Source organism: Brachionichthys hirsutus, chromosome 15 (assembly GCF_040956055.1).
Source record: "Brachionichthys hirsutus isolate HB-005 chromosome 15, CSIRO-AGI_Bhir_v1, whole genome shotgun sequence".
Taxonomy (NCBI): domain Eukaryota; kingdom Metazoa; phylum Chordata; class Actinopteri; order Lophiiformes; family Brachionichthyidae; genus Brachionichthys; species Brachionichthys hirsutus.
In genome coordinates, this window is record NC_090911.1 from 9,879,083 (window position 1) to 9,895,174 (window position 16,092).

Genomic DNA, 16,092 nt, shown 5'->3' on the forward strand with positions numbered 1-16,092 from the left:
GGCGAGGCTATTTCTCGTCCCTCATCTCCACCGGAGATTCTGCTCGCTCCTTCTTTACCAGAAGCGTCTCCACCTCAATGGTCCCATCGTCCGCCAGCTCCGGCGCCTCCCTTTTCCTCGCCTCCTTTTTCGACTTCCCCTTTGCGGCAGCGGCTCGTGGCGGTTTGACGTCGTCGCACTCCGAGGAGGCCCCGGCGCTCGCGCACACCGTCGGACCCTCCCATTTAGGGATGTCCAGTCCCAGCAGCTCCATCAGCTGCTTCATCACCTCGTCCACGTACCCATGGATCACCAGGTGGGCGTGCTTGTCCTACGAGAGGGACGATCACAACCACGGGGCGATCAACCTGGACGTTCCGGCCTTTAATTTACTCGCATGCTTGTGTTCATGACACTCACGTGCTTTGTAGGCTGCAGGTTGACGACGGCGACTTTCCCCCCTTTGCGTTTGGTGAGGAGGGGGAGGTCTCCGCTGGGTTTGATCTGCAACGACGTGCCGAGCGTTAGAGCCAGGTCTGCTCGTCTGGACAGAAGAGAGACAAGTCACATCCTCAGCGAGAATTTAGTTTGTGCTTCGGAGGAGAGCGTCTCCAGTGACGTTCCACGCCGATGGCAGCGAGCAAACGAGCTAATCTGCAGAGCGATTCGTCACAGTGCTTCCACATATTAATGCTACACAGAGGACGGGGACGGGGACGGGGACGGGGACGGGGACGGGGACGGGCTTGAGACAGAGTTTAATTATTAATTCTTACTTAACTTGAAGCTTTTACAGTCAAAGCGTTTTACTTTTACTTTGCAGGAAATAAATATGACAGGAAACAACTTTTATTCGTTGTGGATTCACCTCAAACTAGCAAAAATGTAGTCATATCAATTAATTAATGGATCAAGCAGAGGTAAAAAAAAAAAAAAAAAAGACCAGATTCAAAGGAGGGAGAACAGTCGGGATCACATTTAATTAGCATTTCAAAAGAAAGTGCTTGTAGATCATCATATGGAGCTGCTGGACTCTAACTGAAAGGAAAATGTCCCCAAAAAGACGGATTATAGAACAAGAGGAACTCCAATGCAGCGTGGAAGAAGAGATGCCGCCTGTGTAGGAAGCTGGACGTAGCAGGAAGTATCCTCCACCCAAAGGTCAGCGCAGTCGACGGCGATTTGACTGTCAGCTGTGCGGCCGATTCTCTCTACAGAATTCTCCGGTGACATTTAGGACTGTTAACAGCCGACAGCGATCACCACAATCAGCGCCAACATCTCAGTGTGGGGGCCTCCTATCGATACAAAACCACCTCTGAGCCGCAACAAAAAGAAGGAAAATGTTTCTGAAATTGTTGCAATGCATCTTTTATAAACCACTAACATCAAGGTGGCGCCCGATCGACTCACTACTGTGTGTAAACGCACGCCGAACTCCGCATGCCTCACACCGATTCATAGGAGGGAAAAGGTGCCGACTGTGATGGAACAAAAAGCTGAACGCCCGCGGGCTCACCTGGGCGCCGACAGCCCAACCGCACAGAAGGCTCGGGAAATGGAATCAAACGCATTATTTCACAGTTATGTTTGATCCGTGCCTTGGTGGAACAGGGGAGAAGGAAAAAAAACGGCATGAATCCACGTATTACCTGCTTATAAAGAAACACGCTGAGCGAGGAAAATCCCGGTAATATAATGGAAAGAGCGAAACAACGGAGACCCGACCGCCATCATCTTCTTACCTGCTGGCGTCCTCTGCTTTGTTCAGGTCTCTGTCAGGAAGCGCGTCCTCCCAGTCCAGTATGGTGCTCATCAGCTTCCCTCTGTTTGAATGAGGAAAACACAGCCATTCAAAAAGTCTCTCGAGGCACCGCGGAGCGTCGCTTCAACGAAAACAAGCGCTCACCTGCAAGCTCTCAGTCCTCTGGATCGAACCACTTCACAGCTCCGGCCCGTCGGCTTCAGCCCCATCACGCCGATCACCGTTTCTCTAACGTACTCCCTGGAAAACCGAGACTCCTGCAGGTTACGTCTCAGTCCAAACAGCTTAATGGTTTAAAAAGCACCATAATGAATAGGAATTAAGTCACATAATACATTCTTCTAATTATTATTGTTATTATGAAGCAGACAGCCGTCGCCTCAGGACTCGGGGGACTCTCGCCGGACATATCGGCGAGTAAAAATGACAATTATTCCTTCTGCTTCATTGCGAGAGCTGAACCCTGCTCAGGTAGGAGGAGATAATGACAGTAATTGTGTTCCTGAGACAATGAGCGCTCTGTAGCAAAGCAGAAAATCACAGGGAAGACAAAAACACCCATTTTATTCCTCACAAGCCCTAAAAGCTGGAGATTGTCGGACACTGAAAGGACAAATCAGTGACGTTTACGTTGTTTTCATAGCGCTTGGTTCCGGGCGAAGCGGTTTGTCGAGGAGGCTTTTACAGCAGCTGCTTTCTGGGCCGACAGAATTTAATTTGCTCGTCAATAATAATAAAAAAAGGATATTTTAGAGCCCTTCTTCATTAATGATTAAAAACAGAGACGTGTGAAGCGGACATAGGAATATGAAATATGACAACAGAAGCCTTGAAAACAGGATTGTGTTGATTTACCGGGCAAAATGAATGTAAATCTCTTCCCCAACATTCTCCAGGGATTGCATGTGATTACGGCCCGGAGTCGTCTGGGCCGGGTGACAGCGGGCCTACGCTGCGATAGGATTAGCTCGTTTGCACCAGAAGGTGGGAGAACTTTGATTTATTTATTTTTTAAATATTTGACAGAACGTAGGATGCGTCAAGAGTTTCAACGTGTTTTTAGGGCACGTTTCTCATTTGCAAAACAGAAGATTCGATTTATTGCACGTTCAGACACTTTTCTACTGATATTCCTAGAATGCCTTTATCTTCTCGTTCCGATCCAGTGGTGGAACTCTGGCGGTTTATCTCTGCAGCTGCAGGGCATCGATTTCATTGCTGAACAGCGGAGCGTTCAGAAACGGCACGCTGCGTTTACCGCAGCTATTACTTGTGTCCTTTTTTTTTTTTTTTTGCTTTCCTGCGAACAGATCCGACCTTTCTCCCTCCGAGACTCTGGAATGTTTTCAATCACAGTCTTCTGACCAAATACCTGTACTTTTTTTTTTTTTTTTTAACTCTGTGGCGAATGAAAATGAAAATCCCAGGAGGTCGTGAGTTTCTGAGATGCTGGGGGGGGGGGGCACGGACGCTGCATGCTAATGTTAGCAGCGACTAAACCTCCAGTCAGCACGCTTTTACATATCGTGTTGTGAAAGTAGATTTTAAAGGGCTTAATTATCAGTGTGTGTGTGTGTGTTTGTGTGTGTGTGGATACCTGCCACACTTCTCACACTCCTCCACAAACATGTTCCCATGAAGCTCTGACAACAGATCCCTGCGGAGTAAGAGAGACAGACATGAACAACCTCTCTGTGATCGCCGACCCCCCCCCCCCCCCCCCCAGCACAGACTCCGCCTCTTCTCCTACTCTGATAGATATTCTGAGGCCACGTTCGTGCCTCCACCTGACAGCTGTGCAGATTCATGTCAGAGCAATTTACCTCGCCAGCTCCGCTGCTGTCTCACTGAATTTCCTCAGAGCGCAACCACTCTGCTGTCTAGAAACATCTATAATAAAAAAAACAACAACAACAACGTTCCATCCATCCGACTGATGGAAGGTGGCCGAAATGGCTTCCAGGGAAAAACAGGTTTCGCTACGCATTAAGACCTGGACGCACGTCCCGAATGAAAAATTGAATTCCTGGCCTTCGGGACGTCCCAATGTCCTCGTCAGACTTTTTCGTTACGGCCACGATTATTTGAAGTTGTGTGACGCATATTTAAAAAGCGCGAATCGATTCAGGCGCCGCTGGAGCCGTTATCGCAAAGCAGCGGCTTATTCATCCAGAAACAATGAGTCGCGAGCCAACACGCAACAGACCGACAACACGCTGCGTCACACACACCTGGAAACACCGGCGGGATTTGTGTTACCGTAAAAGACTTAATGAACTAAAACGTCGGCTTCATCCCCGATGAGCGTTTTCACAACATATTCCTCCCATCTCGCCTCCTCTCGGCTTCAAGCGCGGCTTTCATCGGCATTTGGATCGTTTTTGCGGCGTCATCCTACAAAATCTGCTGCGACGGTAAACTTTCAAGCTACGGTAAATTATGAAAGGTCAACCGACGACATCGTGTTTGGGGCACGGAGACAAAGAATTGTTATCTAAATGTGCAAAACACACAAATATATGATCATGTGACACCCCCACCCCCCCCACCCCCAGGAACAAAATCAATATCTATCAAAGTGTGTTTGCTGTTTGAGCTATCGTGTGCAGAGGGAGGCAGAAAATGGTGATGTCATTGCAAACTTGACCTTTGAGGATGTAAAATGAGATGTTTGAGCGATACATCATCCTAATTAGCATATTCATTATGGGGCGAATATAAAGTGGCCAATTTGAATTCCTCCTTTCCCTGCTCACGACGAACGTCAGCACCACCACACCTTGTGATTGATCATCTATCCTTTGCTGCCTCGTGACAACAATTATCCGAGGCAGCGTCCGAGAGCCGACGCCCCGAGACGCGATTCATTCTACTCTACACCAGGACGCGGCGCCGGCTCACCTGGGGAAACCCGATCGGACATGCAAGCCGTCCACATTCTGGCTGATGAGGTACTTGAGGTAGCCGGCCCTCTGCAGCCCCAGCAGGGCCATGTGAGTCAGGCTGGGCCGGGCGTCTTCGAACGTGATGTCGAACTGAGGAGACTCGCCCTTCTCTTCTAACGTCCACACCCCCTTTGGGCCCCTGAAGGACGACAGAGAGACGGCGGGGCGCTGTAAATGATGCGAATCAAACTTAAGCATAAACGTATACCCCAGTTTAAGCATTTTGTCGGTCTTTGGTGCACGTCCTCATGACGTCTAACGTTCTCACGTTGCTTCAGGAGCTGAACACTGAACCCATGAACCCTCAAACGGAGCTGCATCCCTCTTTTGGACTAGAACAGCCCCCATCAGGCCTCATCAGTCACGGCCTGCAGACGCATCGACTGTACGTCGTTTACAAACCCCAAAGCCAGCTACTATCTTTCCCCATCTCTCACCAGAGAGACGATAGCAGGAAGCTGAAGACAGAGCCTGATCTGACAAACAATAAGGGAGCACTGCCCTCTTCTGTTCACTCAGTGGCTCTACAAAGGAAAAAAAGAAAAAAAGAAACTGATCCATGAAATAAATTTATTCTAATGGGAACAGGATAAAGAACCTTTCTAATATGTTCACATTGAGCCGATTTCATAACATTTCTCTTTACTCAATTATATTTTTTGGTTTAGGAAAATTGAGACTAATTGATGAAAATAAATAATGGAAGCAGCGTATGTTCTAATGAACGCTCCGCTGGAATAGTAAGCATAATATGTTGCTTAAATCTTTCAATGTGGGAGTTAGTTCTATAAGGAAGGAGAAAAGCACTCAGAGAGCGCAGACCTCCGCCAAGCAGCTAGTTCCCCTCCTAATTGGATTCACACCGTCCACATGGTGATCTGGATCATCACTAAAAGGTTCTAAATTGTTCATGGTATCTTTATACACCAACCATGAAAAGTAAACGTGTATCGGAGTTGATTTTTATACTCCGATTAACGGATAAGCAGAGGAAACTCCGAGCACTTTGAGTGTCTCCACCCTGGAGGAGGCGTAAAGCCGACTATGTGCCTTTAATGTGCATTTGAAACCAGGTGAATTTGTGCCTCACCTGAAGTCCGGGATGCCCGTCGAGGTGCTGATTCCTGCTCCAGAGTGGACGACCAAGTACTGAGATTCTTTAATCAGCTGAGTGAGGGTCTCGACCTTTGACCTTAGGTCCTCAGGACTGTCAAACACCTGCCAGGAAGCAGAAAACTGCAGGTTTAAAAACAGGTGGCCGCTACCAGCACAAGCATCAAACTGGTTTTACATGCCTCCCAAAAAAAATTAAAATAAAAAACTGCGAGGATGCTCGTACTGTATTTTAGCGACACAGGGGTGAGTGGTATCGTCGAACTGGGGCAAATGAAATGAAATGCAAATACACAGCTAAACCAAAATCAATAACCAGCTGAAGACGTGAAATTTAAATGTGAACCTTTATTGTGCATTTAAGCTTGGGCGACATAATAATAATCTTTCTTCTTACTCAGGAGTAAATTTCACTATTATAACATCTGCAACATGCAAGTTCCAACAGAAATGTCAAGTCTAGAATAAAGCTCTAACACATTTAGTCTATTTCTTCTCTAACTAGTTATTGTTTTAAGTCCAAGAAGAAGACTTCTTCTTGTTAAATTAAAAATAATAATAATAATTGGCGGCCTACTGAGAACAGCGGGCGATATAAAGAGAACACAGAACCTACAATGCTGCTTAAAGACAAACTACATTGAGTTTGTGTTATATACAGCAACACAAAGCCAAATGACCGGACTTAAAACTTTGAATGGAGCCATTCCTAACGAAGATTGCGAAGACCCACAGACGTTACGTCAGTGCTTCTAGTTAGCAAGCATTTAGCCATTTTTATTTGTATTGACCTTTCATAGTTTATTTTTAAATTCAGATACTTCCAACTCTTTTCTTCCGCCACAACATCCCGAAGACCGAGCAGGGACCGGTCATCCTCGGCTAACCGGTTAGCAGAGTTTAGGAGCTGAACACAGAGACAAAGAAGGTAACTTTTACCTCCGGAAGTCCACAGACACCTTTATCTGCGTACGGCGACAGACCAGCTGCGTAATTTACAGACATTATTGTCGTAATATATTTATGGCCTATTTATTATATCGGCTCAAAGATATTCTTCCTGTAAACAAAAGCTGCTAGATGTGACCATCGAAGAGGAGTTTTCTTTTTTAACAATGGCGGCCATATGACGTCATCTCTACGCGACGACGAATTTCGCCTGAAAATATTTATAAACAATAGAAAAACACACCCTATAGATTCACAACATTCACTTTGACGGTTTTAACAGATGAACGAGAATACATTTTAAATAGACAAGAATAAATATTAATTTTTGGCATTTGCAGTCTTTGATCTGTATTTAGTATTTTACTCCGATTATTTTATTGACTAGAAAGTCAAAGCGTACAATTATATATTTATTCAAGCCATGAATGTAGAGTTCTGGATTTGGCAGTCATAAAATAGGAGCTTTTATAGTATACATAACATCTACCTCTATTTTAAATAGTTTATAAACTCAATAATTGCATGCTTTAATTATATTTGCCATTTGTCAAAACCCAACAAAAAAATTTCCCCAATAAATCTTTATTTTTCAGTTTTAAATAGCCAAAAATAAAAAATGTAGACGAGTGAATAGAAGGATTCTGTTGTCATCCGTACAGCTACATGTGCATACAATTATGGTTCCTGTTAAAGCTGCAAACCAACTCTGAAGACCACCAAATAGAGGAGAATAGAAGCTAGACTTAAATGTTTTGTCATACGTAAATCATTATCCTGAGAAATTCAGTATGACGAGCCAATTTGAATAAATGAAGCAATCAATATTGCAGATGCAAAAAAATAGGACACCCATGCATTCTAAAAATTACACCAAAAACTGTCCAATCTCCACTGACACAAAGAGTATAAGAAAATAAAAAACAGTGGCCTCGTTCTCTTTCATCTGCAGAACTGGAAAAAATAATTAATACTGCAACAACAGCTTTTGACTGAAACTCGTCTCAACAAATATTGCAGGCATTGTGTTTAACTAATGATGAAAATAAAAAAGGTCACAAATACAATAAACAATCATGATTTGGGCTTTCTGTTACACCACTTTAGCCTTCAGCCTCCAGGTAAACCTGAAGAGACATACTTTATCTTGAATTCATTCGACAACCCCAACCCACAGAAGCCCCCCCCCCCCCCCTCAAAACCTTATCATCATACACAATTCTTTAAAATCTGAGCTACTTCAAACAACATAATAATCCCCACACGAGAAATGACAGAGAAACACATCCAACAGTAACAAGAAGAAACACAGCAAAGATCAATTTCATGTTACCGAAAAAAATAAAAAACGTTCACGAGCATTTGACACGCTGATTCAGCTCGGCAGCCAGTCGTCCACGGAGTCTTTCTTATGCGCGAGCTGAAGACAGACTGTGATGCAGGTAAACAGTCCCACCAGTAAAACAAAGTGTCCAATGAGGTTTTGGCATGCACAAGAAAACAATTGTCCTGTGACAACTCCTCCCACTGAAAAGAAACACGCATGTTGAAACTTGGAGATGTTGAATCCATGGTATTTTCTGAGCCGATTGTTCAACTCAAACAGGCTGCTAAAAGTCCTTTTATTGTCTAGGAGACACTGGGAGAAACTACTGGTGAGCGACACCCGGTTACAATTAGGGAAATAAAAACATGTGACAGGCGCGGAACAAAAATTGGAAGTGTTTGCACCAGTGCAAATGTTGCATTTGTTATCGACGGGATTGACGCCAAACCATATACTGTACAGGAAATGGGGGGCTCAGTAGGATTAAACAATAATTAGTTATTCTCTCAAAATAAGGTTTTAGGTGATGAGATCTGTTGAAGAAACCGGTGACTTTTGTGCTGGTGCAAATCTTACCAGGTCTAACCTTTCCATCGATTTTTTTGATTTTTTTTTTTTTTTGCCACGAGAAAAGAATTCAGAGGCTCAGGTAAAAACAGCTCTTTTCATTGGTTTAGAAGTGAGTAGCTTCAAATCATTCTTGGTTGTCCACCTAGAATTTCCGGCCACCCAGACGGAGAGCGAGGGTAACGGAACTCAGCTAGTTTAGGGACGTCGACCACAAGCGCGTCACGACTCCTCGTTGCCAGAGTCGTCCTCGTCGTAGCAGCAGTCGCCGTCCCCGTCCTCCACGTCGTCGTCGTCATAGTAGTAGTCATAGAAGAGGTCGGAGCCTTCGTCAGGGGCCGGCGCGCGTGTACGGACGCAATACTCAGCCAGCGTGGTGGGGACCTTCACACCGTCGCGCTCAGCTTCCGCCTTAGTAGCCAGCACTTGTTTCCTATGGCGATAAAAATGTGCTTTAAATGTAACCGTGTTACGTCATCGAGCGCCGATGAAAAGCTGTGACCTTTTTACCTGATGATCTCCACATATTCCCGGTCCTTGCCCTTGCTGTCCCTCCATTTGCGGTACATGACTGAAGCGTCCACGTTGGCAGGAGAGAATGTGTTGGGTTCGTTCAGCAGCGAGATCACACTCAGCAGAATGGTCCTGGAAGCAGACAGGGTCAAATATGCACGTTTTGTTTGATGTTTATTTAGCGGCTCTATGGTAAAAAAAAAAAAAATTAACATTAAAAAATACAGATAGCGAAATGAAACTGATTTCAGTTTATAGCCGAGATAAAAGGGATTTGTAGTGATTTCCTATGTTTTATTGGATTCAGCTAAAACAGAACACAACAAAAACCAACCCACAAAAGAGATCTACAAGCCACAAATGCCCAACTATGCGGTTCATTCAATAAATACTATAAAATGTAATTCTCTCTTATGTTTGTTTATTACAAAAGCAACAAAACACACCTTAATTAATTCTGTTTGTTTGAAATGGTAAACTTCTTACTACTCACTGCCCTATATATGGTAAGTAAATATCATATTGGTACGTTTTATTTTGATGACAACAAATTGCTTTTTTCATTAGCGACTGAGAAATAAGAGTGCTCATCTAATGACCAGCTTGTTTATTTGATTTTGTGAAAGAAATAATTGTCTTGCACAAATACACCAAACACAGATATATGTTGGCACGTGATAAATGATGTCAGAGGAATTTGTTGAAGTAGCGTAGAGAAGACAAAACTTGGGAGGAACTAGAAAAGAGAAACATGAGAGGAGGAGACTAACCGGACATTCTGGGTGGGATTCCATCTCTCTGAAGGCAGTTCTCCACTCTGCGGGTCATCCACTGGAGGGTGCAGTATAGAAATACACACATCTCCGTTCTGAAAACAGAGAGAATCGTCTCATTTCACTGTCAGGTGATGTCACCATTGAGAATTATTTTTTTTAAGTTAAGCTACATATAGGTCAGATGGTAAGGACTTAAATTACAATCAGGGTACAAGGACTCACCTCATAAATGTTGGGGTGCCACATCTTGGTGAGAAAGCGGAAGGCGGGTGGGGAGTACGGGTAATCAATAGGGAACTTGATCCGAGCCTGAGGTGCAAACAGTTCAGGTTTTAGATTTCCACTGGACTGTGGGCAGCATTCACTAAAATCCAGTGTACATTTTAAGAGGTTAGTCTATTACTATTCATTTGGTGTGTTGGGGTGCAGACTAGTATTTATTATTTCACAATGATTTCTATTTTTTTTACAAAACGGCATGAAATTATTTATATTAAGATATCCCAACAGCTTTACAGTAACTAATTCAAATTGACAAATTACGTTGTAATCTTGTATTTTCTTACCTTGAAATAGCCGCCCTCGTAGTGAGTGTTTGGGGGCCCGAAAATGGCCACTTCCCAGTTGTACATATCAGCTTCATCCACCAGCGTTATTTTGAATCCCTCGACAGGTTGTTCCTGGAGGTTCTTCATTTCCAACATAAGTGCTTTCTGGGAACTGGCTACATGAGAATGGTCTTGTTGCGCCATGCCGAACTAGCTAGCTAGCTTTCGGGGTTGACCACTGACTGAGAGAGCCGAACTAGCCACACGCTTCCGACTCTGGAAAAAAACAACAACTTGTGTGTTTTCGGTGTTCGGAAACAATGAAACAGGCCGAACCGCGCAGGCGGCGCAAGTCAAACAAAGGTTGCGTTGGTTTTAAAAAAAAACAAACTGTTTCAAAATGTCACCATTCAGAAATAAGTTACATTACTAAACCATGGTGGCTGACCACCGTCTCGAGTTTTTGTTATTCTACCTGCCTGGGCAGCCGCAGATATAAGCCGTAAATCTTGTGGTAGCTGCTGGCTAAAGTGAGCTAGCGAACAAGCTATATCCTAGCGATCAGCTGAAACGGAATTTACCGTGAAGCGAATTCTTTTTTTTACGCCGTGCGAGAGCAGGACGAGTCGGAAAAATACAAATACTGGTCCGAAAACGCTAGCAAAGAGAAAGTCTGAAGATTTTAGCCAAGAGCGTGTCGGATTTCGCCCTACCAGAAGAAGAAGTAAGGAAGAATGTTGTTGAAAAGGAGTCCCCTCCACAGAGAAGCAATAGCACCCAATGAAGACTGGGATTTGTAGTTCAGCGTCTGCTTGAACGTATTACTTTTATCCGGGGAAGCACCAACGATGGCGTTAAACAACGTAGACATTTGGATGTTTAAACAAGAAACATCAAACAAGGACAATTTGTTAAGTCTCACACTTTCTTCATCTGAGTGCCATCTGAGAGCGATCTGACTGAGAGAAAATTCGGACTACAATATCGAAAGTTCTCTGACGTCATGTACCACGAATGTTGTTTCCGAGAAGCAGTTTTGACCTATTTTCACGTTGAAATAACTTGAACATACGGAAATATAGCTAATATGTATGTTGAACTGAGTAGAATGTGTCATATAAAACAATGGTTGATGAGTGTTTTCATTTGCACTTAATTATTTGTTGCTCGTGAGGTATGAGAGACGCGCCATCTTTTTAGAAAGACCCTTTCAGCTGTCGTTCTACTGCCTGAACAATTTACTTGTTTTGAAACGATAATATTTGGTTATAAATATAACTATAACTTGCTGTTGATAACTAGTTTTAGTTAGCTGTTAATTAATTGATGTTAATATTTTACAAATACAGTTTTTCTTTATTTAATGAGAGCAAATAAAACATTTCTTTTTTATTACCACTTATTTACGCGACGGAGTGCATTTAGGACCCCGGTATAACGAGAAGTTCGTAATGGCTTCAAAATCGCGACGTAGGTCCCGCTCCATGTCCAGAAGTCTCAGCCGGGATCGGCGAGAACGGTACCGAGGAACTGGGTCTCGGTCCCCACAGTCAAAGAAAACCTGGAGTCGGTCAGGGGACAAGAAAATTGACGCCCGAGGACTGGGACGGTCGAACAGCGGGGAATCCAACGACGGGTCTCCTGGCCGACGCCGGAACCAGCACAGGGATCATGCAGACTCCAGAAGCGGTTCGGAAAGCGACGTGCGGCGACGGACACGCAGACCTAGGAGCAGTTCCGGAAGTCGATCATCAAGGTGAACATTATTGCTGTCTGGTGACGCTCGATTCGGCCTGTTCTGAATGCAATGTTGGTTGCATCCAACAAAGCACGTCGTACTTGCATGGATTTAAAACTTAGTCGCATTGTGTCTTTGGCATCTTGATAATTTTGTGTATATATTTACACATCCACAACTAATTGATAATATAATACATAAACAAAAGGCTGGAATTGATGTTAATTTTGTAAAAATGTTACGCAACATCTTTTGTAGGTGAGGATCCAGTGCAACATGCGTGAGGAGATGTTAACCCTAAAATGTGTTCCTGGTGTATTAAGGTTTTAGAAGGTTCAGGAATAACTCAGATTCAACCGGACTAGCCTTTTCCCTGTCCCCAATGCTGACACTCACTCGTTCTCTTTAAAAGATAAAGAAATATACCACTTTTGCGGTGCAAGCATGTTCTAATCTAAATCACCTTTTCTGTCTCAGCTCTGGCGTTGATGATCCCAAAATGAGGAGGAAGACAAAGGAAAAGACAACTCGAGAGGGGAGGAGAAGATCCCGGCACAGCTCAGACTCCGGTGATGAAATTGGTGACAGAGAAAAGAGGAGGCAGAGAAGTCCTGAGAGGAGGAGTCCATCCAGAGACCGACATAGGAGGGAGGGAGACAGAAATAGAGAGAGGAGGAAGAGTAACAGCAGAGACAGGGAAAGAAGAGGAGATAGAAGCGTAGACCGAAAGAAGAGGAGTGAAGACACGGAGACGGGGAGGGGTGCAAGAAGTCGAGAGGGGTTGGTCCGAGACAGGGTACGAAGACGACCCAGTACACCAGAATCCTCTGATAGCTCCGGGTCTGACCGTTTGGCGCGTTTGGCCAAAGACAAGGAGGAAAAGGCAAAACAGAGAGAGATGATGAAAGCCCTGGAGACACCCGAGGAGAAGAGGGCCAGAAGACTGGCAAAGAAAGAAGCAAAGGAGAAGAAGAGGAGAGAAAAGATGGGGTGGAGTGAGGAGTACATGGGATACACCAACGCAGACAATCCTTTCGGGGACAACAACTTGCTCGGCACATTCAAATGGCAGAAGGTGAGCTGGAGAGCAGTTTTCACAGCATTGCCGGACATTTTTTTGTTTTTGTTTGTTATCGTCATGGCTTGGCTTTGAGCACAGCGCCACTAAATGTTGTTTCCGTGTGCTTTATCAGGCGCTGGACATGAAAGGAATCGGCCATCTTGGAGAAAAAGAGCTTAAAGAGCGCAACAAATGCATTCAGGAGGAGAATCGCAGAGAGTTGCAGAAGGTACGAGTCGCATTGTGTTAATATCTGCAGCATTATAATGTCGGGAACAGCAGCCCTTCCGCTAATCCCATTTGATCGGCGTGTAAAGGTAAAACAACTCCGGCTGGAGAGGGAGCGGGAAAAGGCCATGAGAGAGACGGAGCTGGAGATGCTGCAGAGGGAGAAGGAGGCGGAGCATTTTAAAACGTGGGCTGAACAGGAAGACAACTTCCACCTGCATCAAGCCAAACTGAGGTGAGCGTTGATGCACCCCCCCCCCCCCCCCCCCACTGCCAGTCCCAATGGGGGGGTGTTCCTTAATGTTTACGTCCGCCGTGCGTACAGGTCTAAAATCAGAATCCGCGATGGTCGCGCCAAGCCAATTGACCTGTTGGCGAAGTACATCAGTGCGGAAGACGACGATCTCGCCGTGGAGATGCACGAGCCTTACACCTTCCTCAACGGGCTGACAGTCACCGACATGGATGATCTGCTGGAGGACATTAAGGTCGGGTCATTTTATAGCGTTCGAGTTGCAAGGGAACGAAATCCGTCAGCGCGTCTGTTACTGGACGAGTGTCGTCGTCCTTTTAGGTGTACATGGAGCTGGAGCAAGGAAAGAACGTGGACTTCTGGAGAGACATGACGACCATCACAGAAGATGAGATCAGCAAGCTGAGAAAGTTGGAGGCGTCTGGGAAAGGACCAGGTACACCGTTTTATTGCAGTCGCCTCTACTGTTGAATGCTTCACGTGCGAATTTACTGATAACTGTCATTTTACCCTTCGGTGTTCAATGGTGGCGTTCCTTAATCATCTGTCAACACGCAGGTGATCGACGCGAGGGCATCAACACAGCCGTGACTATAGATGTACAGACGGTGTTCAAAGGAAAGACATACAGCCAGCTGCAGGCACTGCACCTGAACATTGAGACGAAGATTCGGGCAGGAGGATCCAATCTGGACATCGGTTACTGGGAGAGTCTGCTGCAGCAAGTCCGGGTCTATATGGCCAGAGCAAGGTACAAGTGGAAACTTTGTAGTTTTACTCGTACCGGTACATTAATTGTAAGAGCCAACGTGCGTCTGAAGCTCGACGATGGAAATGTGTGATTTTTACGTCCCAGGTTGAGAGAGCGGCATCAGGACGTGCTGCGTCAGAAGCTCTTCAAACTCAAGCAGGAACAAGGGGTGGAAAGTGAACCTTTGTTTCCCATCATCAAAGAGGAACAGAGGAGCGATGGAGAGGAGTAAGTCGTCACAAGCCATCCCAGCAGACACAGCTTGACACCCCGTGGACATAGTAGCTAAATCAGATCTATATTTTCTGTGGCAGTGAACTGATTAGTTCAAGGATGTATTTTATAACTACAAAAATCAAACCCTAAATATTTCTGCAGAATCAGGGAGAGGGAAGACGAGCAGGCAGGAGCGATTACAGAAGAGCCCGGCTCCTCCACGGAACCCAAAGAAACCGAAGGGGACAAAGAAGAAGCATCCGCCTCAGGAAACCAGGCGGAGGAAAGAGAAAAGGGTGGAGAGGAGAAGAGCGACGCGGCGGAGGCCGTGTTGACGGAGGAGGACTTGATCCAGCAGAGCCAGGCGGAGTACGACTCCGGCCGCTACAGTCCCTCGCTGCTCACGTCCTCCGAGCTGCCGCCTGACTCGCACACGACAACGGCGGAAGAGGACGCGCACAGGCTGCAGCTAGCCCGCCAGCAGCTACAAGTCACCGGTATGAGCTCAGTCATGCAGTGTGGACGGAACTCCGTAAATCCAAGCCCGGATGCACATTACTTTAGGAAAGGGACGCACGTTTCTCCTCATGACGCTCACTGCATCTTTTTTTTTTGCTTCTGTATCAGGCGACGCCAACGAAAGCGCCGAAGACGCCTTCATACGTCGCGCCAGAGAAGGCATGGGGACCGACGAGGCCCAGTTCAGCGTGGAGTTTCCCGTCACCGGCAAGATGTATCTGTGGGCGGATAAATACCGGCCCAGGAAGCCCCGCTTCTTCAACCGGGTCCACACGGGCTTCGAGTGGAACAAGTACAACCAGACGCATTACGACTTCGACAACCCTCCGCCCAAGATCGTCCAGGGTTACAAATTCAACATTTTCTACCCGGACCTGATCAACAAGCGTTCCACACCGCAGTACTTCCTCGAGCCCAGTCCAGAAAACAAGGACTTTGGTATTTTGAGGTTCCACGCAGGCCCTCCCTACGAGGACATAGCCTTTAAGATCGTAAACCGGGAGTGGGAGTACTCGCACCGACACGGCTTCCGCTGTCAGTTCGCCAATGGGATCTTCCAGCTGTGGTTCCACTTCAAGAGGTACCGCTACAGGAGATAGAGGCCACGGGCCCGAAAGCCCAGTCAATGTTCTTTGTTTCTATCGTTTCAAACTGCAGATGTTAAAGCAAAAAGTATTTTGTAATGTAGTGTGAAAATTACATATTAAAGATTTTTTAAATCATCAAGTTAAAACTCTTCATTCCAGGCCGGGATCTGCTCTTCACATGCAGAACAAGTCCAGGCTCGCTGAAAAGTATTTAGCTCTGTGTTTGGATCCTCTAAAAACAACAACCAGCTAGAAAGAG

General features: G+C 45.5%; 3 protein-coding genes across 3 annotated transcripts; 1 reads left to right on the plus strand and 2 right to left on the minus strand.

Annotated features, from left to right (window-relative positions):
• Positions 1-7: 7 nt before the first annotated feature.
• Positions 8-6,910, minus strand: sirt6 (sirtuin 6). The gene is made up of 8 exons (XM_068748560.1): positions 6,742-6,910; positions 5,780-5,907; positions 4,646-4,828; positions 3,342-3,401; positions 1,889-1,984; positions 1,725-1,805; positions 400-523; positions 8-310 (listed from the first exon to the last, which is right to left on the minus strand). The coding sequence occupies exons 1-8, from the start codon at positions 6,805-6,807 to the stop codon at positions 8-10; spliced, it is 1,041 nt and encodes a 346-aa protein (XP_068604661.1). The 5' UTR covers positions 6,808-6,910.
• Positions 6,911-7,178: 268 nt separating this feature from the next.
• LOC137904290 (ubiquitin-conjugating enzyme E2 R1-like) lies at positions 7,179-10,842 on the minus strand. The gene is made up of 5 exons (XM_068748451.1): positions 10,500-10,842; positions 10,156-10,242; positions 9,928-10,025; positions 9,155-9,289; positions 7,179-9,077 (listed from the first exon to the last, which is right to left on the minus strand). Exons 1-5 carry the CDS (start codon positions 10,683-10,685, stop codon positions 8,867-8,869), a joined length of 717 nt encoding a protein of 238 aa, XP_068604552.1. The 5' UTR covers positions 10,686-10,842; the 3' UTR covers positions 7,179-8,866.
• Positions 10,843-11,925: 1,083 nt separating this feature from the next.
• On the plus strand, positions 11,926-16,078 carry cactin. The gene is made up of 10 exons (XM_068748899.1): positions 11,926-12,237; positions 12,697-13,294; positions 13,413-13,508; positions 13,597-13,742; positions 13,833-13,995; positions 14,082-14,196; positions 14,319-14,511; positions 14,617-14,739; positions 14,890-15,224; positions 15,355-16,078. Exons 1-10 carry the CDS (start codon positions 11,933-11,935, stop codon positions 15,843-15,845), a joined length of 2,565 nt encoding a protein of 854 aa, XP_068605000.1. The 5' UTR covers positions 11,926-11,932; the 3' UTR covers positions 15,846-16,078.
• The last annotated feature ends 14 nt before the right edge of the window (positions 16,079-16,092 follow it).

Bases quoted from the DNA above. Each gene is read 5' to 3' on its own strand.
- cactin (XM_068748899.1), top strand. From the start codon at position 11,933: ATGGCTTCAAAATCGCGACGTAGGTCCCGCTCCATGTCCAGAAGTCTC. The intron at 13,295-13,412 runs GTGAGCTGGAGA...GTGCTTTATCAG, and splicing joins GCACATTCAAATGGCAGAAG to GCGCTGGACATGAAAGGAAT. The intron at 15,225-15,354 runs GTATGAGCTCAG...CTTCTGTATCAG, and splicing joins CCAGCAGCTACAAGTCACCG to GCGACGCCAACGAAAGCGCC.
- LOC137904290 (XM_068748451.1), bottom strand. From the start codon at position 10,685: ATGGCGCAACAAGACCATTCTCATGTAGCCAGTTCCCAGAAAGCACTT. The intron at 9,290-9,927 runs GTTAGTCTCCTC...GTCTGCTTCCAG, and splicing joins AATCCCACCCAGAATGTCCG to GACCATTCTGCTGAGTGTGA. The intron at 9,078-9,154 runs GTAAAAAGGTCA...TTATCGCCATAG, and splicing joins GAATATGTGGAGATCATCAG to GAAACAAGTGCTGGCTACTA.
- sirt6 (XM_068748560.1), bottom strand. From the start codon at position 6,807: ATGTCTGTAAATTACGCAGCTGGTCTGTCGCCGTACGCAGATAAAGGT. The intron at 4,829-5,779 runs GTGAGGCACAAA...GTCGTCCTTCAG, and splicing joins ACGGGCATCCCGGACTTCAG to GGGCCCAAAGGGGGTGTGGA. The intron at 1,806-1,888 runs GTGAGCGCTTGT...TCATTCAAACAG, and splicing joins AGAGGACTGAGAGCTTGCAG to AGGGAAGCTGATGAGCACCA.